The sequence below is a fragment of the Lampetra fluviatilis genome, chromosome 33, assembly GCF_964198595.1.
Source record: "Lampetra fluviatilis chromosome 33, kcLamFluv1.1, whole genome shotgun sequence".
NCBI classification, from domain to species: Eukaryota; Metazoa; Chordata; class Hyperoartia; order Petromyzontiformes; family Petromyzontidae; genus Lampetra; species Lampetra fluviatilis.
Window position 1 is genome coordinate 2,415,214 of NC_136307.1, and position 27,662 is coordinate 2,442,875.

General features: G+C 48.4%; 2 protein-coding genes across 6 annotated transcripts in view; one reads left to right on the plus strand and one right to left on the minus strand.

The window, feature by feature from the left end:
• The window catches only part of LOC144943931 (fibulin-5-like), a 610,861-nt gene that overhangs the window by 573,572 nt on the left and 9,627 nt on the right, over positions 1 to 27,662 (minus strand). The gene's annotated exons all lie outside the window — the stretch shown is intronic.
• The window catches only part of MACROD1 (mono-ADP ribosylhydrolase 1), a 198,500-nt gene that overhangs the window by 163,953 nt on the left and 6,885 nt on the right, over positions 1 to 27,662 (plus strand). For 4 of the 5 annotated variants that reach the window (XM_078871820.1, XM_078871821.1, XM_078871817.1 and 1 more), the window contains 6 exons: positions 513 to 543; positions 14,977 to 15,050; positions 16,181 to 16,271; positions 19,068 to 19,133; positions 25,759 to 25,848; positions 25,997 to 26,025. In XM_078871820.1, coding sequence (XP_078727946.1) covers positions 513 to 543; positions 14,977 to 15,050; positions 16,181 to 16,271; positions 19,068 to 19,133; positions 25,759 to 25,848; positions 25,997 to 26,022 — 378 coding nt within the window. In that variant the 3' untranslated portion in view covers positions 26,023 to 26,025. The remainder of the gene's footprint in view (positions 1 to 512; positions 544 to 14,976; positions 15,051 to 16,180; positions 16,272 to 19,067; positions 19,134 to 25,758; positions 25,849 to 25,996; positions 26,026 to 27,662) is intronic. The other variant, XM_078871818.1, reaches the window with a different exon arrangement.

Genomic DNA, 27,662 nt, shown 5'->3' on the forward strand with positions numbered 1-27,662 from the left:
TAATGATTATGGTGTTAGGGCAATTTAGTTATAAATTAAAATTCCCATTTTATTTTTAACTTTCATTTTCATTGAAATCCTTGAAAGGTTACTTCGTCACGGCGTGAATGTATTGTAATATTTATAATTTATGGTTTATTAAGTTCATTAACACTTTTCAGTATTCACGAGTACATTTGGCGTGCAATATAAATTTATTAGCGATCGCGGTAGAGACGTCAGATTGACTTGTACGGTCAAGTGAACTCGGGCAGGACAACGTGGCTTTGAAGAGGTATTGTGTCAGTCGTGATGACAGAGTGGCAGCCAACGGAGGGGGAAGGCACCCCAACACTGCGTCCAGCATGGAGATGGAGCGATGACATCGGCCGTTTTCCATGAGCCAGATCGGATAGATGCATAGCGCGAGACCGTGATGGACGGTGACAGCTGCGGGGAAGCCTGTTGTTGTTGATGATGATGGTGGTGGTGGTGGTCATGATGATATATTGATGTTTTGTCTTCCCATTTAGGCGTTTCCATGCATTTCTACAGGGATTTATGGTAAGCTTGCACCAATGCATCATTCCACAAGTGTAAACGGCCTACGCGTTAACATCTTGCCCCACGGCGGCGAGAAGTGAACTACCTCACTCGGTACACAGGAGGTCGTGGGTTCGAACCCAACCCTTGACGCCTGCTGCTGTATATTTTGATTTTTCACCCTGGATTTTTCTCCGGGTCCCCCGGTTTTCCCCTCCACATTTAGAATCAACAGCACACGTTTACAGTATTTGGCTGCTGTGCACTTGCACGTGATGGGCCACTTTGTTGAGCCATCATTTGTGGCCACGTCGTTTATGAAAAAGAGCTACAAAGCTCAGTGGGCCTTACCTGGTAAAATAAAAAATTAACCCGTAAAAACAAAGTTTTTCACTCTAAATCCTTTATATGCGTGGTGGCTAGAGTCCTCTCGTCCTCTGGCTTGAGATGGCTGCCACCTATGGGTCAGATGATTGTCTGCCAGCATTAAGCAATTGGTAATTAAATATTTTTAAAAAATTCCCTAAACAGTGTAAAATTTTGGAAAAAATTTTTCACGAAAATTAATTGTCACGCACAACGAGTCTGTGTGGAAAATGTCAGCTCGATTGGATCACGAGAAGTCTGTTAAAAAACGACCGAAAGATTTGCACGGTCGTAAGCAAGCACGCAAGCAAGCAAGCGAACTTAATATAAAGGATTTAAAAATAGGTTTAGTTTTTTTTTACACCAGTGTTGCAGTCACACAGAAATGATTTTGATACACCATGGACGTGCAAAGCTACTGCAGTGTTCTTCGGGATGCTTACTTTTGTCAGCTGTTATTGCGCGTCAATATTCGTTTTCTCACATGTGAAATAACATGCGATAATCCACTAAGTAAACAAAAAAGGAATAATCAAAGCGTTGTCAAGATTACGTAGACTTAAGCCGATTCCTTTTTGACTCCATCTTTCACACAATTAGATGTTTTCACGTAACGTTATATTCACAAAGTTTAAATGTGTTTTTCCCAACCCCAACTTTTAAACTTTTTTTAAAAGTTACTTGTTTTTTTTGTCCACGAACATTTTTTTCAAAGATCCGCTTTTCAATCGGGGCCAATCTGTCGGTGCTTTCCCGAGATTCAAACACTCGTTTTGTTGCATTCATACACGTTCAGATTGCGTGTCCGCTTTGTACCCCGGCAAACAGAGCAGATCCATCAAATCCACCTCGGACATTCTGGACGTCCGAAAAAGAAAACGGTGTTGCACAGCCGGTGGAAACGGCCCTTTTGTTCCCCGGGCAGAAAATATTAATCTTTCGCGTTTCATCTCCCAAGGGGACTTGAACCCTGGATCAAAGAGGCGCTGGCTCTGTACCCTGACTCAGTACATTAGCTCTCTGCGCCACCCACCACTTCTAAACACAACATGCAGAAGCGTTTGTCCTTAGCGTTTCCATCGCGCCGCAATGTTGCACATTCACCAGGATTTTCCCTGTCGGTATTATTTTTTTTTGGGCCAATATAAGTAACGAAGGAAAGATTAACTGAAATAAGCCTTTAAAGGAACCTGCCAAAGGAATGGCAAACGTGAGCACAAAACATAATAAATCAAATCCGAGGACGGCGAGCGCGTGCCCAGTTTTGTGTAGGCATCGTGCGCGGGGCTGCGGATTCACTAGAACGCACTTGAAGTGTGGTGGTGGTTTAATTGGGGAGCTGTGGCACGCAGTGGTCGGTGCGCACTGCACTACGAAACTGGTGAGCCGAGTTTCATTCCCGCTCGAGCAAGCGAGAGTGAGCACGAGCAGGAGAGAGAAAGTTCATCTGGCATGGGTGGGGGGTGGGGGGAGACGTTGGGAGTGCGCTCAGAATCTCACGACGTGCAAGCCACGTGGGCCCTCAGCCGGAGGATGCCAGCACAATTATCACATTTCCCTTTTTGCGAGAGCGACGTGCGGCTGCAACGGCGGCTGTGAACGACGCTTGTGACAAGATTAACGATCCCCTCCCCCGCCTGACCGTATCGCTGCGCAGAGTCCGACGGCCGTTGTATTTTCACAGGCCGGAGTGTTTTATGGTCTCGCAATTGAGGTTATTTTCACGCTGCCGCGTGTGTGCGCTGGCCGTGCGTCGTGCTTAAAAATTCAGGGCCCCGCTCGCGTCCCGCTTTTTTTTGCCGTGCGCGACTCTGGCCGACGAATGAACGGCGGCTCGCGTTCCAGGTCGTGCTTTCGCAAACGCTACTTGTGCGTCGCCGCAGTTGTGGTTGTACATCGAAACTAATTTCTCATTATAACAACAAAAAATCCCTCGCCCCCCCCCCCCCACACAATTGTATATCCGGATCGGATTTTCGGTGTCGTCGCGTCACGGGACAAGGCCCCCCCCCCCCCCCACCTTGTCCCGTGAACAGTCCGTAGCGACCCTTGGTGAGCAGCTACATCGTGGGACCTCCCTTGCAAGTGTCAAAAAATAAGAATAGGTTTTACCCTTGTGTTGATGTTAAAACACCAAACAGAAACCTTGTGCAAGGAATCGCGTCTCTGTGCTGTTCGCCTTTTGGCATCCTCTGGTCTAACACTGTTTGAGACTAGGCTCTAAAGAAAGCTGTCTCTGGTGTGGACCAATAGGTTCAAGAGACAATGCACATACAACCAGAGCATGCTTTTTGTTTGCATGTTCACCACAAGTGCGCATGTGGTTAATGCAGACATGATTCCTTGCAAAAGGTTTCAGTTTGGTATTTTAACATCTCAACACAACTGTTTTATTGCCAGAAAGGGTGAAACCTATTCTTTTAGACCCTTGGTGTGTTCGGGAAGGAACGGCCCACGGAAGCGAGATATCACAGATCTGCTTCTCGGTTTCCCTTCAATTGGACTCTGGTTCACGTCGTAGGACTGCGGAGTTCTGCAACTGCCACAGGCAGCGACGTTTTGTCCAGCGACAGTAAAACAAAATATTTGTTTAAATTCTCCAACCTCAAATGAATGCCAAATTAAGTGCAGAACCAAATTGAATGTGATGGGGTTTTTTTCTTTCGTATTCAGGTTTCCCTCGCTCTACGCGGCGGTAGTAGAAATAGTAGATGCATGATGAGACGGCTTGCCTGACGAGTAGTACACACAGTACACACACAAGTGCAGTGTCTTTGTATCTATCTGTGTGTATGTATCGCTGTGTATCCCTATGTATTTCTCCGTGTGTATATCTGTCTGTATCTCTGTGTATCTCTGTATGTAGCTGCCTGCTGAGTAGCACAGTGTACACAGTGTGGTGTCTTTGTATCTAGCTGTGTATGTATCTCTGTGTATCTCTATGTATTTCTCCGTGTGTATATCTGTCTATCTCTGTGTATCTCTGTATGTAGCTGCCTGCTGAGTAGCGCAGAGTACACAGTGTGATGTCTTTGTATCTATCTGTGTTTATGTATCTCTGTGTGCATATCTCTGTGTGCATCTCTGTGCAACTCTGCGTCCCCATACTGAGGAGTCGCGCTCGTCACCCTCCCCCCCCCCGTGCTTCCCCACACTCATGAGTCGATGTTTCTACAGCTTCCGGCCTCCACCGCAGCCCTCCACGCTGTTGATCGTCGGCGTGTAATTTCTGTTTGGTTTTGTCACCGTGCGTTGCTTCGATGCACGCGTACCTGCGCACGTTTGTGTTGCTGTGTTTTTTGTGTGTTGCTGAGGGATGGATGGTATGTGTGCATCCATGCACGCCTTTGGGGGGTGGGGGGATGGGGGGTTTATTCATTTTTACCTTTTTTTCCATAAATTATCTTTTGATAAACAAAACGTGTAAACATTTTTTTTTTTTTACAAATGCTAATGCTTCTCACAAAGAAAAGGAAAGTAGTTGAAAATACCTTTTTTATTATCAACCTGGGAAAATTAGTATTACAGTTTGATGGCTAGAAAATATTTGCGGGGGGATTAAGCCTTATTATATAGTCAGGCATTTTTCTGGCGACAAAATGTGTGCCTTGAGGATGACCCCTGGGTCTTAAAGATGGGAGCTGAGAAATCCCGATGGCGGGCTCCGTGAGTTGTCTGTCCAGGGGGGGAGAGGAAGCAGATTAAAGGTTTAATTGTAGCATGACAGTATCCATGCACATGTCGGCAGCATGCCCCCCACATCTGCTGCCTTACAGATACGGGTAGGCGGGTGCCTCTGAAACAACCCTGTATTTTTAACACGCGTGTGCGTGCGCGCGTGCTGGAAGGGGGTAGTGTAGCGGGGTTAGCGCGCTGCGATACGAACCTGGCGAACCGACTTTCATTCCCGCTCACGACCAATAACAGTGGCGGATATCTGAACATGTATTTGGTCTCCCCCTAGGTCAACGCAGCCTAAAATTAGTACCTAGTGCAGTGTGTAGCCATCGGCACTGGGGAGACAAAGGCAGCCAGGCGTGGTGCTGGCAACCCACCTCCCCATGTGCCGTGCCGGACTTCCTCGGTGCTCGCTTTGCAGCACTTGCCCCAACAGCCTGTTAAGGCTATACGGGGGCTCTTTGTCTTGTGTGTATATGCATCCTGCAATCTTGGTCACCAAGTTAGAGTCCTGGCTATGCGACAAAAGCAGTGGCGTATGGTATGCACATGAATCCTGTGCTTCTGTGTAGGCTCAGCCTTATATAAAAAGTACCCGGTCAATTGCGTGAACATCATTGTTGGGCTAGTGCTTGCCTCGCCCATAATCCCCCTGTGTGCCGTGCTGGCCTTAATAGACGCTCGCTAACATTGCTGTCCCAACACACCGTACCCTCTGCAGGTTTGTGCGTCGGTTTTTCAGCATTCTGCCACCGTCGGTTTTAATATATTCTTATCGCCTGTGACCATCGCCTGTGACCATCACCCTTGTCCGGTTAAACTCATCAGAGGGATCACGCGTGAGATGAATGTAGCCACCTCCCATGTTGAAGCGTTCCTGTGGTCTTTGAGCCAGGGCAGAATTCATTACTTGCTACAGGCGAACAAATATTTATGCCGGTGATACTCGCTCTCCCGGATGTGGCTAATACCGCTGGATTGTGTGATAACATACTTCTAAAATAAGGTTATCGCATGATTCACTTGTATTTGCCGATTTAAGGACGTCGGTACGAAGCAAGCGGGTTCGGTCTCGGGTTGGCACCAACGAGTAAAATATTTGTCCCGGGCCCACGGACTGTTATCGTTTACAACCGCGACACACGGCATCGTCCTCCACCTGCCCCCTAGTTCTGCGCAGTTAACGTTGCGTTGAAACAAGGACTTTTATCCCCTGCAAGCGGGGGACCAACACCAAACTCTTGGGCTTTTTCTTTTAAAATATGTATCGCTACATTGGGCTGTTGTCAGCCATGATCCGTCATGGCGCGCATGATTTTATATCGTACACGGCTCTGCCATTTAACCATAACAGTTTTATGGACATGCAAGCGCTTGAAAGAACCTCGAGTTTTCATTTTTGTTTGTGCCAGCTGTCTTAACCTTTTCCGATGACGTACGCGTACACGTACGTCATCGGAATGGGAAAGAAAGAAATATCTTTAGCGGCACGTCTTCAGGTCGGAAGACGTGTACCGAGGCTCTCGCAAGGGCATGAGGGGGAGGGCGTTGCGGCACAGTCTGGCGCCTAGAGAAGCGCGGTCGCGTCGCTACGGTTCTCCGCGGTGAACACGGCGTCTTTAAAAACAACGGCGGCGCTACTGCGCCTCCCTGAACAAAATCGGCACCGGACCGCTCGCGGCTTTCCGAGATTGGGCGGTGGACGGGGACACCCACCACCACCACCAGACACCCTTAGAACTCGCAGACGACGTCTCGCGAGCGGGCAAGGGGTTAAGAAGACCCCTGGCTGCGCATTCAGCGGTGGCTGCAGCTGAGACGTCTCTCTTGTTTTCCACGCTCGGATTGCACCTCGCGCCCACGCCGCCACCCCCCCCCCCAACTCCTGTGACGCGCGGCGCTTGCGAAAGCTATTTCGTCGAGTTTCCAGTTTGTTTCGTGCAGCGCACGGGTGGCCGGAGGGGGAGGTGTGAACTCGGTTGAGTCTCATTTGCATGGGCGACCTGGGTCGCCAGAATGACAAAGGCAATAACGTTAAAGAAACCAAAAAAACAATTTAATTTCCAACGATCATGAAAATTTTAATCGGAGGCAACGTTTAAATTATTTTTTAAAAATATATTCAAGCTAAAAGCGACCATGTCACGGGATACATTTCAAACGGTCCACTAAAATGTAATCAACATTAAAAAAACAATTCCACTAACAAAATTTGGCTTCGACAAATTATATATGTAAAAAAACAACATTCATGTGCAGGCTTGAGTTACAGAAACGTCAACATATATTAATGGTAATTATTTCACGGGTATATAAACAGGCAGGAATATGTCAAGCACACCGCACTCCGGAGCATAAGACGCAGCCAACCTGGGGTTCGGTGTCAATACGAGTACTCGACACAAATTTGGTACCGCACACACAGGGCAAAGATCCCCCGTATAGCCTTAACAGACCGTTGGGGCAAGTGCCGTTAGCGAATGGCACCTATGAAGGCCGGCACGGCACACGAGGGGGTGGGGTGGCCAGCACCACGCCTTGGTCTCCCCGGTGGCGATGTTCACACATCGCACCAGGTGCTCATTTGAGGCCGAGTCGATCTCGGGGAGGCCCTGAACCGGTTCAGGTAATCGTCACTGGTGTTGGTGGTCGTGAGCGGGAATCGAACTCGGCTCGCCGGGTTCGTAGCGCAGCGTAGCGCTGACTGCCGCACCACCGCTCTCCACAGTAACGCGCGCGCGCACACACACGACTGCACAAGACGTTAAATTCTGATTTAAAGCTTTCGTGACTGCAGGGATTCATCTTCTTGGTTCTTTCGGTAAAGTCACGTAGAAGGGAAATAATAAAATAATCAAATTAAAACATAATAAAATAATTCTCACGACGTTTCGGCCACAACGCAAGCAGCCGTCCTCAGGTGAAGAACAGGTCCTCAGGTGAAGAACAGGGCTGTCGTTGTGGCCGAAACGTCGTGAGAATTGTATTTTATGATGTTTTATTTTTATTATTTTATTATTTCCCTTCTACGTGACTTCACCGAAAGAACCAAGAAGATGCACAAGACGTTATTGTGAAGAGTCGACAGCTTACTGATTCTTCACCGATGTTATGTTGTGGGCGCTCCGTAGCCTGAGTAACTCCCAATCTCACGGAAGCCACGCACACCTGTGCAGCTCACACGGGAATTGGCGAATCGCATGTGTGAAGAGATGGGCTCACAATAACGCATACTTGTGAGGGCAATGAGATGCCTGGAAGAGGTAGTACAGCAGATAGGTTTCTCACCCATTCCACGCATGTTTTTGGGTTTTCTCCAGCCTCTTCTGTTACCCCGCACACGTAAAAAAGTATGCGTGGAAGTCGCCAAGTAAAAATAATCGCACACCTGTCCGGCACATTCATTCATTGAGGCTTACCTGGGAAAATTAAACTGTCATCATTACACTCACGAGTGCTGCAATACTTAAAAAAAATGGGATTCTAATCAGGGAATGGAACATGTTAATCGGTTTAACCGTACTCTTTGGTTCTTTCGGTAAAGTCACGTAGATAAAAAATTAATAGATCACGACGTGACTTTACCGAAAGAACCAAAGAGTGTGGATTCCTGCAGTCACGAAAGCTTCAAATCACGGTTTAACCACGATTTACATTCCGTCCGCTTTGTGATAACGACGCCGGCCGTTTGTAGTGAGAGCGGTTCTGTTTTCCATCGATGTGCACACTTTGTCATGCAGGGTAGCGGCGTTTCGCCCTGATAATGATGAAGCCGGTTTAAAATTGCTGTTTTTAATCACTTCTGTGAAACTCGCTGTGGAATTTTGCCCGGTCGCTTTCCATATATGTGATGTGCAAAGCAACCTCGTATGACCAAGGTGCTTGCTTGTACGGCTCTCTGGCAAAGCTTGCATAGAGCTGAGGGCATTTCCCATGATTCATGGCAGCCTGGCAACCTTTTAACATTTCGTGCGTTTGATTGTATTCTCCGTGGCTTGTGTGGCATTAGCTCACGTGCACTGCCAATCAACGACTTTGTTTAATCACCAACGCATTTAACATTTACCGTATTCTCCCGATTATAAGACGCCCTTCTGTTTCTCACTGTATTTTAGAAGCACAAGTTGAGGGTGTGCAGTCATTCAATCGGGCGGCTGCGTGTGTGAGACCAAAGGCGTTGTCCACACCACCACCTCGTGCGCCGTGGCCAGCCTTCATAGGTGCTGCTTGCTGAAAGCACTTGCCCCTGCAGTCCGTTTCAGGCTGTACACGGCTGATCTTTGTCTTATGAGACCAAATCTGCATGTCGTTCATTGACACCGGGTACAAGTTTGCGGCGGCGCATCTAACTATCCTGGGGATTTTATAATGTGGAGAAATTAGCTTTGTCATGAGCACATGCGGTTTGTCTAAATATCAGAATTGAAGTGCCGATTGACTCTGGGGGATGGGTGCGAGGGGAAGGATGTGTCGTGGGTTACGTGAACACAGAAGTCGGTGTCCCCCATGCACACACACACGTACGCGCACTCACACACACGTACGCGCACTCGCACACACGTCCACACACACGTCCACACAACAACCGCCATTCGCCACTAAGTGGCGGTGACGTCACCACGACGCTTGTGCCAGGCCATGTGCACCTTGAGGCCACGTGAAGTGTCGAACGCCCGCTGGCAGGAGGTCACGGGGCAGACCCAGGTGCCACGGGTCGACTGACCGAGATGACCGAGATGACTGGCTGATGCACCACCTGTGCCCCCTACTGTGCCAACTTGCTGTGCTTTAGCCACCCGGCGCTCCGCTCGTTGTTGTGAGCGTCGCTCCTCCGCCCTCCGTTGTTGTTGGAGGGCGACTGCCTCCAACTGCCCAGTAGCGTCCTTCACGAGCCTCCTCCACTGAGGCCGATCTTGACACCGCTGGTACCAGTCATCGGCAAGTCCACTCAGCTCCACGTCCTCCTGTACCACATCACTCCATCTCTTCTCTAGCCCGTGCCGCGCCCGTTTAGCCCCCTCGATCCGGCCGAACAAAAGCTGTTTAGGCATGCGGTGGCTGGGCATGCGGGCTACATGACCCAGCCAACGCAGCCTTGCCTGCCGGAGGAGCTCACTGATGGGACTTTGCCCAGATCTTTCAAGGACTTGTGAGCTCCTCACACAATCCAGCCTGGTTAAACCCAGGATGGATCGTAGGCAGGCCAGCCTAAATGTTTCCAACCGGCGAAGATGCTCCACTAGGGGGGTCCACGTTTCGCAAGCATAGAGAAGGGAGGGAATGACCGTGGCCGAGAAGACCTGAAGCTTCGTGCGGAGCGACAGACCAGGTAGCTTCCACACAGCGTTACGCAACCGATGAAAAGATATTGCCGCTCGACTGATTCGGAGTGAGACCTCTGCTGATAAACTGGAGCCGGTCATGAGCACACTGCCCAGGTATGGGAAACTCTCTACTCTCTCCACAACTGCCCCATCACCGATTGGGAGTTGTGGGGGCGGAGTGCCCGATGGTACAAAATACCCAGGCAGGTGCTTAGTTTTGGTGGGGCTGATGGTAAGGCCCCACCTCTTAGTGGCACGCTCCAGTCTCAGCAGCAGCGTCTCCAACTCCTCTTCTGAATGAGCAGCTATTACCAAATCATCGGCATACATAACGTGGTTGACCAATAGGGAGCCATCCCTTGATCGCACCCGGGCGTCGATCAGCCTCCCATTGTATCTGTACCAAATGGTAATTCCCCCGGTACAGCTATTGAAGGCTTCACGAACTACGCAGTCGAAATAGATGTTAAATAATGTGGGAGCCAGAGGACATCCCTGTCGCACCCCAAGGTGTACAGGGAAAGGCTCCGACTCCCGGCCACGTAGTTTTACCCGGGCCCGCTCACCATCATGAAGGTCCTTAATGATCGTGAGCAGAGGGTCAGGGACTCCGAAAGCACGAAGAACAACCCAGAGCCCAGTCCTACTGATGGTATCATAGGCCTTGACCAGGTCAATAAAGCAGAGATGTAGGTCTTTTTGGAATTCCCTACACCTCTGCTGTAGCAGACGGACAGAAAATATGGCATCTGTGCAGGACCGCCCTTTCCTGAAACCACATTGGGGCTCCGCAAGCCTCTCCTCAGCATGCCTAGCAAGGCGATGTTGAATAATCCTTGCCAGGACCTTACCCGGCACACTGAGGAGTGAGATGCCCCTGTAGTTGTTACAGTCGGTACGGTCCCCCTTCTTAAAGAGGGGGACCACCAGGGCATCCTTCCAGTCCTGCGGAACCCGTCCAGTGGTCCAGACTGTTGTTATGATGTCATATAGGGCAGTCTGTGCACAAACGCCACCCTCCCTCAGCATTTCGCCTGGGAGATCATCTCTGCCCGGTGCCTTCCCTGGTCTCAGACTCCGGATCGCCCTCAGTACTTCCTCAACAGCCGGTACCTCAGCCAGCCACTCACAGGGGGTGACCTCTTCCAATATTTGAGGCACCGCAGCCTCAGCAGGGTTATCCCCACTTTGTGCCATGATGTTTTCCTGGCTGAGAGATTTTCCCTCCCCCAGGACCTCACAGAAATGCTCAGCAAATCTGCAAACCTGTTCCTGGGGGTCGGAGATTGGATCACCGTTTTTTCCTCTAATGATGGTAATAGGTGTGGCGCTGCAGGTTACTTTTTTGATGGAGTTAAATAGTGATTTGTGATCGCGGGCCACTGAGGCAGACTCCATCTCCTCAGCAACCCGCGACCACCACCCATCCTTACAGCGCCTCACGGCTCTCCGAACCTCCGAGCGAAGACTGCGGTAAACCTCCTCATTCTCTGACGTGGGATGCTGTAGGCGATGAGAGTGGGCCTGTCGCTTTTTCTCAATTAACCTGAACACCTCCTCCGTCAGCCAGGGTTCCCGGAGAGGTCTGGACCGCGTACCCAAAGCAGCCATTGCAGCTGCATGAGTCACAGTCTTAAACCTCGCCCATTTACCCTCGACATCAGGTGGAGTGGGGGACGATGCCAACCCCAGCTGCAAGCGATGATGAAATTCTCGCTTGCAACTTTCATCAGCTAACTTAGACCAGGCCACTTTTGGTTGGAATGGGATCCTGGGTGTACACCCACCACCGGAGTGGAAGAATGGCACACACACACACGTCCACACACACGTACGCGCACTCACGCACGCGCAGATCACTCTACTTGCCCGCACTGTGCCAGAACATGTAGTTTGAACCGAAGCGTAATTAGTAACATTAACATAGCCCGTCAAGTCTTTATAGAGTTATTTGGTGAAATTTGGCAACTACTTTTTGAAATAAATTTTGGGTTGCGAACGTTGCTTATTTAGTCTTATGCTTTTTTAATAAGGTGTGAACTTTGCTGGGGGTTTTAAGCTCGCTTCTCTTATTTGCCGGTGTAGGCTCTATTAATGTATTCAGACATAAACAGAGACTATCATTTTTCATGCTTTGTAATGGGTGGCGGGGCGAGGAAAATCACCACAATGTCCCAGAGCGTTATTAGACATGGTGATTTGGAATCGTTTTTTTTCCTCTCCCTCTTTTTGTACTCGCAGAAGTCCTTGTGCGGGTACACCCGGTGCTTGTCGCACGCGCGTCCCCCGTTGGTTGAGTGGCTGGCCAAGCTGTCGGCGCGCCGTGTCCCCTAAACCCACGCGGCCTGAACACCGGATAGAGCCGTTGCCGGCAGCACGTTTTGAGCAGCTGTTGCAGTGTCAACCTGCTGAGCAGAACATTACCATCCACATAAGCCATGCTTTATACGCCGCTGGAAAAAGGCCTCCCCCCTCCCCGCCTCCCATCCCCCACGGTTCCTTCTCGCTCCTGCACGTCAGCTGATCTCATGACTCTTGTCGTGAAGACAGGGTCGCCCTCCCGGACGGTGCGTGTCTTCCCTGCTTCGACTGCCATGCCATCGCCGGCCTTGTCCCTCGGCCATCGTCTCAACGAGCGATGTGTCCTGCCCAAGTTCGCTTGCACTCATCGTCAGCGGTGTCTCATTGTCAGCGGTGTCTCAAGCCGGTGGTGTCTCGTCTAATTCTTTGCTTTCCCCTCCGATCCTTGTGATTTTCATGAGCTCATTGCACTTTCAAGCATGCATCTCTCTCTGCCTCTCATGGTGCAGCGTTTTGACTGTTTGATTTCATCCTCCTGCGTCCATGTGTCCGATCCCATACCTCAGAGCAGATTGTATTCGCCCCGATTGAACACTTTCCTCGTCCAGGTTCATTGGCACGCCGCTCATCGTCGAGTGTTCAGTTTTACAAACGCGCACTCTCGCCTCGTCATTTCGTCATTTTTGTCCCAGTCTACTTTGAACAGTAGCCCTCGGTTTAGATAGTATTTATTTACCTTGGTGTTTTTTTGTCATCTTATTTACGTTTTGGTTTTTATCAAACCACTCTGCTCAGGATCGCTCTTGGCCAACGTTCTCCGGGGGCATTTCTGAACAAGAGCATATTGCTCGGCGGGCCTGACCTGGTAAAATAAAAATAGCTTCATAGTTTTTAATAATTTTAATAAAGGCCGGCACGGCACGGCGGGATGTGGGTGGCCAGCACCACGCCCTCTCTTGCGGTGATGTTTACACACCGCACGAGGCACTTATTTGAGGCTGAGTTGACCTAGGGGAGGCCCAGGACCGATGCAGATAATCATCGCTGGTGTTACAATAAAGCCGCTCCGTCGTGGCCGAGTGAGGAGAGCAGAGAGCTGGACTGGAGCCCGCCCGCCCTTGCGCGCGTCTCGCCGTGCACAACACGCTGACGCACGCACCCATCACCCGCCACAGCCCTGCTCAGAGCAGATCCGCGTGCCCCCAGGTGTGTTGGTCAGATAAAGAAGGGGGCTTTAGCGCTCCGAGATTAACCAGCGCGCTGGAGTTAAAGAGGCCAGGAGGTGACGAGTGGCAGAATCTGAAACATGGCACGGCCGTTTAAAACGAGGTTGGGGGGAATCGATTTTCGATTCGGCGCGTCTTCCCGTGCCACTCTTCACTCCCCCCCCCCCCACCATTCTCCTCGTTGTGCAGCTTTACCTGGGAACACTCTTGACTCGGCCGTACTCAACTCCCGCACCCATCAGGGAGGGTATTGGGTCACTGCCCTGAGAGCACGCGCTGTCCCGTTTGACAAATGTCCTCGTGTGGTTTACGTATTAGCACGGTCGTCGCCCTACGTCTGTTTAATGTTTGTGTAACTTTAATTGCAATTGTTGCATTGATCAGTCTAGGAATAATTGGTCCGAGCTGACTTGTGCTACCGGGGAATATATTATTTAACGCTGATTTATGTTCGTGCAATATTTTACATTTCTCACATGACATGGTTGTTTTTAGGCTGATTTATGTTTGTTTCATCGATGTGCTTTTTGTTTCATATCATGTTGGTCACTCAGGTGACTCTTGCAAATGAGACTCCTATCCTGGTCCCTTGAGATATCACCTGGTTACACAAAATCAACTTGACTTTCAAGTTCAAGTTTCATTTATTAGGTCTAGCCCTGTGAGCCATGCGGCTCTTGAGTCGGGTGCAACCGCAACAAACAAAATATGAACACAGAACTTCTTGAAGCGACTACGCGCAACTTGACCAGGACTTGGTAGTAAATGTATCTTCGGATCACACTCGCCAAAAAATATTGGCAAAAACGCTTCTGATTTAAAGCTTTCGTGACTGCAGGGATTCATATTCTTGGTTCTTTCGGTAAAGTCACGTAGAAGGGAACAAATAAAAGAATAAATTATAAAACAAGATTTTTATTATTATTTTATTATTTCCCTTCTACGTGACTTTACCGAAAGAACCAACAATATAAAAGACGCTTCTCTAATTGCGACTGGTTTAGGTGTCAAATGGAAACACGTAACCTATTGGCAAGCCTCCCAATTAAATGTAAATGGCTAATTGCTAGACAATACAATTATAATTATTTCTTCAATGTGCTTTACCCAATAGCTAAGCAAGAAATGAAAATAAATAGCAATTAATTAAATCTCTAACACCCACACTGCCATTGCATGTGCTCTATAATCTGGAAAACAACTGCATGAGTCCTTTTTTAATAATTCGTTTTATTGTTTATATGACTATCAATGGGTTCTTCACCATAAGTGACATGGATCCGATGAGCTACGAATCCGATGATCTTATCAAGCTCTGTTTCAGAGATGTCCATGTACACGCATCGGTCGTTTCGACTAGCCGTCGATCGCCCCCCGAAACAGCTTGGGGTGAAATTTACTTTGCAATTAACGCGAACAAAAAAATTAAGGAGGCTCGCTCTGTACTCGCCCGTGGCTCTTTGCTTTTCACGATAAACCAAAACGTTTTTCACGAAAACGATCTGGCGTCTGGTGAAACGACGACGCGGCTCGACAGAATCGTTTTCGTGCCTTTTCAGGTTTCCCCAACGAACCGGCGGCCAGGATCGCGTTGGAGACGACCAGAAACTGGCTCGAGAAATACCACAGCAAGGTCAAGGCTCAATTTCGCGTTTCGCCACGCCCGCTGTCGTGGAAATAACACGATATGGAGGTTTTAAAATGATAGGGTATCGCACACTCTTCATGTGTATGTACACATGCATGCGTAAATGCATTTATACATTAAAATGTGTGGTTCGACATATGCATTTTTGAATATGTACGCGCGCTTAATGTTACACGTGTTTGTGTGCGCTGTACATTTAAATTACGCGTGTGCATCGTGAGATGCAGCTTCACGGATTATAAATCAAAATGTGATTGCGCACTACAAGTATATGCAGAGCAAATTGTATCTAAACCGAGCGTTATTACTTTATTCGAGTAAATATTGGATTCGGAGTTTGGCCCACAATATATGTCTCTATTTATCTTACTGCAAAAAATTCAAAACCGTTTTGGGTGGCCTACCCTTTGGTGTTCTGTAGCGAGTGATGAAAATTACACATTGCTATGGCAGGGGTTGTCTCGTCCTCAAGACAACTGCTATTGACCTCTCGGCAAGTGGTGCAAAATTATCCTGAAAGGAATGATGATGATGATGATAACGATGGTGGCCATGACAATTAATTTGAACTGACAATCCTATTATTGTGACTTCCTTTTTCTCAGCTGAGATATGTCGCAGTTGGTATGAACACATTCGCAATATAAGCATCAAAACTCCCTGTATTGTATATTGACGATCGTGTTGACTTGTTTTATTATGTGTGTGTATATGTATATATATACATACAGTGTATATGCATAATATGTATTATATGGGGAGTGGTAGTGCAGAGGTTGGCGCGCCGTGCAACGAACCCGACGACCTGAGTTCGATTCCCACTCAAGGCCAACCAGTGACGATTAGCTGCACCGGTCATTGGCTTCCCCTAGGTTGACTTAGCCTTAAATGAGCCACTGGGGAGACAAATGCATGGTGTGGGCCACCCACCCCCTCGTGTACCGTTCCGGCCTTCATTCGTGATCGCTAAAATAACTTGCCCAAACAGTCTGTTAAAGGCTATACGGGGGGGATCTTTGTCTTTATACATATACACACAGATGTATTGAATCCTCGGATGTCTGTACGCGTTTAAACATTTAACTCTCTTGCCGTCGCTGCACGAATCGATCCAGGTGGACAGAATCATCTTCTGCCTCTTCCTGCCGATCGACGTGGAGCTCTACGACACCCTCATGCCCGTCTATTTCCCGCGTGCTCCCAAAGGTAAAGGTGCCGGCGGCGTCAGTGACCGCCAAGGGGCGGCGCAAGCGGCCGTCCCCGTGGCGTCTAGCCAGGGGTCGTCCCCGTGGCATCTAGCGAGCGGCCGAGTGGCACCGAGACAACCAGGGGGAGTTTTCGGGCCCTCCTCAATCCTCTCGCTTCTCTCTCCGTTGTCGCTCAAGCTGCCATTCTTCGCAGCGGCGGCGGTGGCTTTTGTGCAAGCCGTCAAACAAAGATGATCACCGATTTCCTTCTGATATTAGGAAGCCGCTGGAGCTATGCACTTTTAAATCGTCTACATTAAAACTCATTTCTTGAGAACTGATTTTTGTGTTTAGTTTGTTTGTCCTTCCCCCCCCCCGCCCCACACCTCCGATTGAGCACGGTGCGAAAGAAGTTCAACATCCGTACATTCCGAATGATTTGCCACCCCCCGCGCTGTTGCCCCGCCCCCCAATTGAACGCGCGCTTTTACGACGAACGCCTCGTCGGTTATTCTAACTCCTTTGGCCTCGTGGTGCGCTCCGCAAATCACTCGCGACGTTTACAATTAAGTCGAAAATACCGCTGCGCCGCTCTTTATCCAGACGTGAGAATAAGAAGAGAAGGCAACGTGCAACGGCGCTACTTGGCGAGCATCGCGGTGTTCCCGTGTGCCGTAAGCATTCATTTCTGACTCGTTATTATTGACCGTAAATCAAAGTGTTGGAATGGCCTTTCACCAACGCACCTAGTTGAGCTGATGGATTCTTCCAAACCCCCAAATTCTGCTTTTTTCTGCTCCAGTCGTGAATTAAAATTCCCAGTTCCTCGTACGTTATCTTGACGGGGTAATCGTGGTTATTTTCAAGCAACTCCGCCAATCTTATGGAATGAAATTATTGCTGCGTGTTATTGATTCTGGGAACACGCCTGTGTTGCGAGGGTATAAATATATGTACACATTAGCTCTGCCTTCTTGATGCTAAGCTAATGCACCTCGTGTCATTGTAAATCTCCGCAGGTGAGCGCTGCGATTTTGTTACGTTATTGAATGGAATCTATTGCATCAATGCAGAGTTAATGATAACTACATTTATCTGACAAGCGCATCCACGTGTGGTCTCTTGGAAATCGCCTGGTTGACACCAACCCCTGCGGAGTCGTGATTACATCAGTGTCATCTCCAGCTGACTCCAAATGCTTTTGGGACACAAGCCGAGCTTGTAATGGAGCTGGCTGCTCACTAAACAATGTGAAATTAAATTTAAACCAAGAAAAATACCAAGTGCTGCTACTCGATTTAGATTACCCTGCCACTACTCGGTGGCAAGATGTTAACTACCTCGCCTGGTATATAGCATGTCGTGGGTTCGATCCCGACCCTTGACGCCTGTATTTTGAGTTTGTACGTCCGCTCTTCCTGTGGTCGTGTGGTATTTTTCTCCGGGTCCTCTGGCTTTTCCCTCCACATTTAGAATCAACATCACGCGTTTAGGGTACGTGGTTGCTATCAAATTTGTGGCCAGGTCACTTCTGAAAAAGAGCTACATAGCTGAGTGGGCCTTACCTGGTGAAAATACAGGTTAGTTGTAGTTGAATTTTTGTTCGGTGTAATCACATCCAGCGTCGTGATTCGCGGGGGGGACGTTGCTTCTTCGCACGCGGTCCAAATTAGAGACAGCGTCCATTGTATTTTCGGAAGGGGCACGGCGGTAATGAAGACGCGGGTCGCGCAGACAGCGCGGCGGTGATGCGGGCGCGCACGTGTGGCTCGCGGACACACAGGGAGCGGAGTAAGAGAAGTTAGTCGCCTCCCCGTGGTGCACAGAGTGGGAGGGAGTGGGACAAGAGGAGATTGAGAGAGGCGCACGCTCGCGTTTTCCCTGACTTGCCAGAGTGAGCATGAGGCTGTTATGAAATCGCTGAAGGTAAGTGGGGAGGGGGCAAAGCCGTGAAGGGTCTCCGAGCACACCGGAGAAGATTTTGAGGTTGAGAAATAGGTAAAGTAGAATCTCCTGGAGGGACATGAGGTTGAATGTAATGTGTGGCCCTTTTGAAGATTCGAGGGTGGTGACTATGGGAGTGAGATAGTGTGGGCCCTCATTAAACAGTTGCCACTGGAAGAAAGCCAAATCTCAGAGTCCTTTACAACCAAACCAACACCTTACCCACAATCATTGGCATTCGTGCGGAGTATATAAGTGACAAAATAAATAAGCGGACAATGAATCTCTTTTACCAAGAGATGCTTCGTCGTTGCTGTACTCCGCGTGCCTTGCATGTGTATCGCTGCAGAACACGCGTCATTGCACGGGCTTCTGGGATTTTTTTTTACCCACAATTCCCCCCCCCCCTACCCGGCCCTGTCCCCTCTCCTGAGTGATTTGATGAATTCTCACGATTTCGGGTCTCACTATTCGATGATTCAATTATTTTTGTCTCATTGACATTGTCTTGTGAGTGTTGTCATTCTCGTTTGTAGCATCTCACTTGTTGCATCTACGAGGCTTGAAGCAAAAATCTAAAATGATAATAAATTATGTTTTTAGGCTCGAGATTCGATTATTTTTCCCAGCATGAAACTTACTTGAAATTTACGAGGTTACTCATCGCTACATTCCTGCAAATCACGAGATGTTATATTTACGATTTCCGTGAGCGTTTTATTTAAGCCTCCTGGTGATTGATTTGTCTTTTCCTTGTGATCTTAAGGCGATGTCTAAAATACCGCTTTTGTGAAGTTTCTTAAGATCATTTTGTCTTCCATGCTGATTGATGGAAGGATGTTTTCTCTCTCTCTTTCTTTCTTTATAACAGAGAGTTCAGAAGGTGTGGCAGATGGTCCTGCGGTCGCTGGCACTGAAAATGAAAGTGACGATAAAGGTTTGTAATCCTATTAAGTTTGTGCAAATAGGACCTGGAAACAATGTTCTTGGACTTAAGGGGTTAAATATAAAAACATCAATCCCCCGATGAAAGTCGGCACGTGCCGTTTTTGTTTACAGCGACGTTTTGAGGTTGGAACCGCGATGCCTTCAACAGATAAAATAAAAATGCGTTCACGCAACACTTTCAGTCTCCCTGCAATCGAAAAGCCGCTCGCTGCTCTGAGAGCGCGGCAAGATCTTTTAACGCTCGCTGCGCATAAATACTTTAAAATTTAATCCAGCGTGTCTAAGCTATGAAATTGCTTGAGCGTAATAATATCCTGTGAAACGTAAAAAAAACCAAAAAGCGTGTAACGTTCTGACGCGCAGCAATATCGACTCGTGACCCCCAGCGCACGCGTGGGGGTCATGTTAAACCCCAATCGTATATTCACCTCCGGCCGGGAGTCAACTTTAAAAAGAAAGATGCCTCAGAGACTTAAGAATCTTGATTCTCCCCTTGCCCCCCCCCCCTTCTCCCCTATTCCCCTTCATCCCCAGGTTTCTCTCATTAGGTTATCAAACCCCAAATAAAATTTTAATTCTCTGCCGTGATGTTCTCCTGTTCTCCGCCCCCCCTCCCCACTTGGCTGAGTATGCGGGGGGGGGGGGGTGCTCTTTTCCCCCCTCACCAGTTTGCGTCGGGGACCGTCCTCCGTGAATTTAGACACCCGGCTTGTGGTGCGCTGCGCCGAGCTCGCGTTGTTTTGTTATTGATTCTCAGCACCACCCGCGTCCTCTTTGGGGTCACCGTGTCAAGTCGTGCGACGCGCGTAGCCGGTCTGCGGCCGGAGCTCCCTCGTGAAGCTGCGACGCCAAACGCATCCTTCCCCCTTCTCCTCCTCCTCAGCGCTTGATCTAGAGACGTCGGCAGCGGCGTGGTGGTGGTGGTGGTGGGGGAGGGGGGGGGGAGGGGGGGGGAGGGGGGGGGGGCGGTTGGCCCCCCGTTGACGGGTAGCGCCTACGCAACGAGCGAGTTGGGCGGTAGCGGCCATTTTTTTCACCTGCCGGTAAATCCAAGCCTCGCGCTCGCGCACCTCGGCGCTGCGCGGTAAACACAATCGGTCAGCCGCTACTGAGGGGTGGAAAAATAGAAGCATTAAACACCCCCCCCCCCCCCGCCGCCTAATAACTGTGCCCTAAGAGCCTGGCGCTGCGGTAATTGATTTGACCGTCCGTGCATGCGCCCCTGTACCGCGTGAAGCCAGCGCTAGAAACTAAATGCACACCCCCCCACCCACCCCGCCTTGCACACATGTATGTGAAATGACCTATTTAGACACGTGTGTGTGCTCAAATGAGGAGCGGTATAGTGTAACGGTTAGCACGCTGCGCTATGAACCCGACGATCCGGGTTCAATTCCCGTTCATGGCCAGCACCAGTCATGATGCCTCTTCTAGGTTGACTCGGCCTCAAACGAGTACCTGGTGTGATGTGCAAACATCGCCCCCTGGGGAGACAAAGACGGCCGGGCGTGGTGCTGCCCACCCACCCCCTCGTGTGCCGTTCCGGTCCTCATAGGTGCTCGCTAACAGCACTTGCCCCAGCAGTCTGTGCGGGCTATAAGGGGGATCTTTGTCTTTGAAATGCTTGCATTTATGCATGTCCGTACACTGTTAATAACCATTAGACACCTCGTTTGTTAGCTATGCAATATTCCTTAAGTACCCGGTACTCGTTCAGTGCAATGTTGACGTTTTTTATCCTTGCTACTGTGCTGACACAAATCCACGGATTTGCTCGTGTAAAATAGCCGGGCCATACTGCTTTAACGGGACCATCCGTGTCACAAATCAAATCAGCTTAAATCATTGCCGAAAACCCAACAGTCCTTTGAGTTTCCGCTCTTTCGTCTGCACGCTTGTCCGATGCATATATATTGTTGTTGTAGTTTCTGCCGGGTTATTGATTGATATATTCCAATGTTTCACCTGGAAAATCCCTTGAGATGGAAACATCTCATTTGCAAGCGTGTCCAGTGTGTCCATCGATGCGTACCCAGCAAACACGGAATGACACGTGCACACAAATTTTTAATATGTAGCTTGTACACACACCACATATACAGTGGACATGCTAGCCCTCTCTATCTTGTGTTCTGCTGTGCCCACAGTCTAAAGTAGCCCGTTTATTGTTTTTATAATACATAATTTCACGCGTAAATATGGTTCCTTAATGATGGTAACCGTCCTTTTTATTCACATCTATTTATTTTACTTGTGCCTAGGCTCGAAGCGATGTATTATGATGCACGTGTGTATTTAAATACTCCACATTGACTGTTTTTTGCGCATCCCAGGAGGATTTATTGAACGTAAAATTGGCTGAAAATATCTAAATATACATACAGACAGTCCCTGGGTTGCGGAAGGGACCCGACTTACGGAAATCCGAGCGAACGGAAATGCTCCGATAAATCATGTAAAACAAATTAAATACGCCAAATTGTTTGCGTCAGTTATGCGAGCACAAGCAGTACAGCGCGGTGAGCTTGCGAGGCGTAAGGCGGGCAGCCTCTACGCCTTCCCCCAACTTCACCAGGATTCATGTAAATGGAATTTATTGTTGATTTTGGGAGGAAATTGTTCAGTTTCTGACCATATGGAAAATTCGGGTTACGGATCGTTCTCGGGAACCAAGTCCTTCCGTAACTCGGGGACTGTCTGTATAGCATTGCAGAGCTTGGGCAATTGTTGGTAGCGCCAGCCCCCCCCCCACCGGCTTTTGCCTTCCAGCTTTATCTGTGATTCCTCGGCGATTGCAAGAGATGCAAATTGCACGTAGGACGGCGCTACATAAAGCTAACATTTTATTCTAATAAATACAATTTTTGTTCTCGTTATGAACAAAAACACCGGCTTCAATGCGGACATCGGTCATGGTGCGTTAAACATGTCGAGCTTGCTCGTGCACATGTAAAAGTCTTGGGATGTAAAGTGTGCGGATGTCAAGTATGGCGATGCGTAGGCGTTTGTGGGATTGCAGCGGCATTGGGGAAGATGCATCATTACCAAGAGTACACTTTGTCAGCAAGAGCGCCGCAGTTTGCGGATATAATTGTCTCGGCGATGACATTATGAAATGTCTGCTATCGTTCATTAAGTCAACATTTGGCTTCCGTCCTACCAACTCTCATCTTCAAACAAATGGATAGCGAAATGTCCTCGGAAAATAATATCGCAGAGACATTTAGATACTGCTGACAGGCCTGTACCGTGGTAGGAAACTAATTGCGTCCAGCGGTGGTGTATCACGCAACACTTTATGTTTCAATACGGCAAGCTGGTGTCGTGTGTTATCTTTTTTAGTAGTGCAGAACTCGTGGTCCTCAAGTTGCGAGCTCAAATTCGTTTTGGATACTAATAGGGTTGTTCCCCTTTTTTCTGGCAACAAAACTGACACCTTTTGCAAGGAATCATTCTTACATTAACCACAATACTTGCAGTCAAATGCAAACAAAAAACAATACTCTGATAATTTATGCATTGTCTTTGAAAGCGATTGGCCCACACCAGAGACAGCTTTCTTTAGAGCCTAGTCTCATATGGTGTTCGACCAGATGACGCCAAAAGGCGTACAGTTCGTTTTGGATGTTGAGGCCCGGCCTCTCTTCTATCCGGGCTTGTTCGTAAGAGTACCGCCCCCGTGGGGAATCAGCAGTGTTTGTCCTCGAGGGTGGCTCGGAGATGTGAACTCCCTCGCCTGGTATGCTGGAGGTCAGCGGGTTTGATCCCGACCCTGACTCCAGCTGCTGTATATTTGGAGTTTGTGTTTTCTCTCTCTCTCCGTGGTCGTGTGGATTTTGTCTGCGTGGGTCCTCTGGTTTCTCCCTCCACATTTAGGAGCTTGTGTCTAGATTATTTAGATTCTTTGGCTACTGCTATAAATTGCCATGATCTATTTTTTTTTCGGGGGGGGGGGGGGGTTGCTTCTGAAAAAGAAGCTAACATCACTTTATAGCTCAATGGGCTTTTCCTCGTAAAATAGTACTTTTGTTTCGTGATTTCTTTACCTTTTCCTTTGTTGCCCTCCTGGTAGGATGCGGATGGTTTAGTTTTATTTGTATTTCTTTACTTTTCTTGTACTTTGCACTACTATAGTGTTTTGTACTGTTTGTTATAACGTTGTTACCCGCTTAACACGTAGGCTTTCGCGGCCAATATCATCCATAATAGAGGTTTTTGGGTTAGATCGCGTAAATATATAAAAGTGTCGTTAAAACCCGCCACCACCCGACAGCCAACTCGTAAGGGTTGTCACGTAAACAGAACATGGACAATTCGTCACTAGTACAGCACACAGGTGTGTTGGAGAGCCAAGCCACAACATTTACAATCTGAGTACGACGTTTCGCCAGTTATTACAAAGAGCTTCATCAGGCCACAGCCAGATTTGTGTAGAAGTCTTACTGTTTCGTTCCCTATATAGAGGCATAGATGTGTTGACCACCCTTCTTCCTGTCTATTGTATTTGTTAAAATAGCCCTACAAACGGTGATCCCTATTGAAGTACGCTGCCCTTTGTAGGCATCAATTTAAGTAATGTATTATTTGATGATTCGCTTCCACGCAGCACGAAGACAGGAGCTATCCGAACGGTTAAAGTTATTTTGATTTCTTTCAGTTTCGATAGTATTCTCTAATTATCTAAATCAATTGAGTGTCCTTGTTGGCACGCGTATTCTGCTACTGCTGACAGTTGCATTTGGGAGAATTTAATATTTCTCTGATGTTCTTTTAGTCTCGTGCTGATCATTCGTTTTGTTTGCCCAACATAACATTCACCACATGTGCAGTTAGTCCTGTACACACCGTCGATTGATCGCTTCGGTAATACATTATTTGTACCAGATATTAGATTCTGTATTTTATGTACCGTGCCAAATCTGACTTGGATATTTTGTTTTTCCAAACATCTGGCTAGTTTATCAGTTACTCCCGCAATGTACGGTATTTTGATCGTTTTAATTACATGGGCAGTTTCAATGCTCTTGTTAGTTGATTTGTTTTTGGTATTCAATGCCCTGTTGATTTGTGCATCATTGTAACCGTTCATTTGCAGCGCTTCTTTAACATGTTGAATTTCACTTCTCAGACTGTCACCATCCGACACTTTCTTAGCTCTATGAATGAGCGTCTTGATAAGAGCAGATTTCTGTGCGGGGTGATGGTGTGTGTCAGTATGCATTTTCTTTCGGGAAGCACTGTGTGTTCTTACCCGCCCCTACTGAACATCTGTGACAAAGAGCTTCATAGCTCATTTGATTCCTCCAGTATAAATACACATTCTTATTCTGAGCTAAGCCGCAGAAATGTGGAATTTCCTCCGGAGGCTCGGGGTGAACCCAGACACGGGCACTGCCCTGCGCTCATTTAATTCGAGAAACAACGGGGCTTTAAAAACAATTTAACGTAGAGACTGCAGTCGTGATTGCAAAGTTTAATGTGATGCAAGAAATACGCACTCAAGACGAATGTCGAGTGTCTAGACCGGGGGGTCGGCAACCACAATAACCAGAAGAGACAATTTTTGTTCGAATTCGGTGGAGAAAAAAATACGACTTAATATTTCAAGAGCCGCAATGCACCGTGCGGTGAATACGAGACGGTGGTGGTCCTTCATAAATAACGGTCACGAACCATTCCTTGAAGAGCCGCAGGGTGCCGGCCGACCCCTCGTCTAGACAAATGGTCACGGCGCAGGTGGAATCTAAGAATGCCCCCATGGCTGCGCTTTGAGCAAGCGCGCGAGCGTCGCATAGAATCTGGGTGTGGTAATTCAAACATCTACCGAAGATTAATGCAGATCTTCAAGTGTAGCGAGATAATAGTGTTCGTCCGCCTGGTCGCCAAAGTCGTCGAACACGCACAACAAACACACACTAAAATAGATTAAGTTTGGCCAAGAACTGATCTGAACACACAAACGCTTCCGCTATATTGAACGACTGAACTTTGCAACGAGTCAATTTTTACGCAGTGCGTATGGAGGATAACAACCCAGAGTGACTGTTAACACGACCCCCGGGTGTCACGGTGGCGAGATGTTAATTACCTCGCCTGGTATACATGAGGTAGCTTCGATTCCGACCCTGATGCCTGCTGTACATTTGGAGTTTGCGTGTTCTCTCAACCCCACCCCCCCTTCCCTGTGGTCGTGTGGATTTTTGTCCGGGTCCTTTGGTTTTTCCCTCCACATTTAAAATCAATGTGAGTGTAGAGTGTTTTCCTGTTCTGAATGTACACGTGAAAGCCACTTGTGATGGCCAGGTTGCTTCTGTAAAAGGAGCTACGTCGCTAGGTGGGCCTTACCGGGTCAAATAAATTGTCAACAGTCTGTTAAGGTAAAATCACGTCGGTGAAAAGAAAAAAAAAGCATAAAAAATAATAAAAATAAATTTAAATTAAAATAACAAAATTTAGTTATTTTTATTTTTTTATTTTTTCACCTACGTGACTTTACCGAAAGAACCAAAGAGTATGGATCATTGCAGTCACGAAAACCTCAAATCTAGAATTAGTCTGTTAAGGCTCCAACGTGGCGGCGGGGCGGGGTGGGTGTCTTTGTCTTGTGTGCACAGACAGAGACCCTGAGGTTGCAGATGAAGACGAGTTGAAGGACGAGGACATGCCCAGCCAGGACCAGGACAGCGCCCCCAACAAGACGAGCGGTACAACGCCTGCTGCTGCTGCTGCCCTTGCTTGCTTCCATGCCTGACAACGCGCAAGCGTAGCGACGCTTCGCTTGGCAAGCGCGCGCCTACCGTTGTGCATTTTGCGCAAACCTAACGCGATGATTGTTGTTGTTTTTTTCTGCAGCACCAAAATGCGTTTCGAAGATCTAAACGGTATTACATTTTTTTTCTTTTAATTTTGTGGGGTTTTTTTTGTTGGCGTTTAATCAATTGGTTCTTTTTTAAGTGACGAAGTGTAGGTAGTGCTCCCGTCACTGAAGCGCAGCGTGATCCTTTGCCTGAGTTCCACGGAAGCTTCTAGGGGCCTAGCATTCCCATCAATTGACCGATTAACATACTATACGCTGTTGGGAATAATTTAATATCGCTACAATCTGTGTGTAACTATCTCGCGCAATTCGGTCCGGTTAATGCTTCGTTAAACATGGATATAATGTTCGCCGGTGCGGGTTAATCACGCTTGTAAAAAAAAAAAATCTCTTAAAACGTCTTTACATGGTGGCTGCTGGTTGACTCCTTCGCTGCTCCTTACTCGTCGAGGGTCAGGGACTCGGTTTTCCATGTGACCACGAAGACTTCGCCGAGCAATCCGATTACTTGATGGAGCAAAGAAGACAGATGACGTATTCCAAGTCTTCACCCTCCCCCCCCCCTCCCCCCCTAATTCTACGTGGGTAAACAATGAATGCGTTAATTCGTAATAGATTTTTGGGGTATGTCACGTAACGATCTGGCCAGGTTTCTGTTGTAAGGCCCTCCACCACCCGTCTCGGCCGAACAAATGAACTTGTTACGTGGACAAGTGTCTGTTATTGTTTCAGCTCGCACGTCGCTAAGTTGAAGAATAATTCTTTCAATCGAATATATCAGTTAGACGCGATGCTTTCCTTGAATTGAAGCCACGCACCTTCAGGAAAATCCAGGAAGTCGGCATGAATTCCAGGAAGTCCAAATAACCATGTCACTTGAACCCAGCTTATTAAATAGGTGTCAGTCACGACCTCAGAGCAACAACCAATCTGATTGAACCCACGCTAGAAAATTAACCATTCTTAAAATCGAGAGGTTGACCACATCCACGTGCTCGCATTGCTGGCTCAATAACATCGATGATAATTCCGTTGCTAATATTGCCGCGTCCGTTGTGTCGCGATCGCGGACCGACCCGCGAGAATCGGCAGCTCGTGGTCCGTGAGTCGGTCGCCCGCCCGCCCGTCAGCGCAGCAGCCGCCTGCTGGGTTCAACTCGGGTTCAGCGTGTGACCTGCCCCGCCGCGTGGAATGCGAGCCATCGGCATTGCGACGACGGCGGCGGCGGCAGTCAGCCGTCTCGATTGTTAACCCCCCCCACCCTCGTCACTCGGCAAGTCTACCGGAACTGAAATGCCAAATTAAGCGCCAATGCCACTCATCACCCGCAGTGAATGTAGGCGGAGGTTTGCTCAGTGCGATTTGAGGGAGTGACTGCTTAGCGTTTGTGTCCGTGTCTTTGTGTCCATGTAGGCCGGGCGTAGTGCTGCCCTCTCCCCCACCCCGCTTGTCTGCCGTGCCGGCATTCGTAGGTGCTCGCTCACAGCACTTGCCCCAAAAGCCTGTTAAGGCTACACGGGGGATGTTTGTCTTTGTCTATGTAAGTGCTGACCACACGTCGCCCCTTTGGGTGCTGCGCGGGTCTTATTAGGTCTTCGCGAACAGCACCTGCGCCTGTTGTCTGCAGGACTAAAATGAGAGGTGGTTGAATTTTAAATGCGTATGCATTGTGTGTGTACATACTGTGTGTGGGGTGCGTGT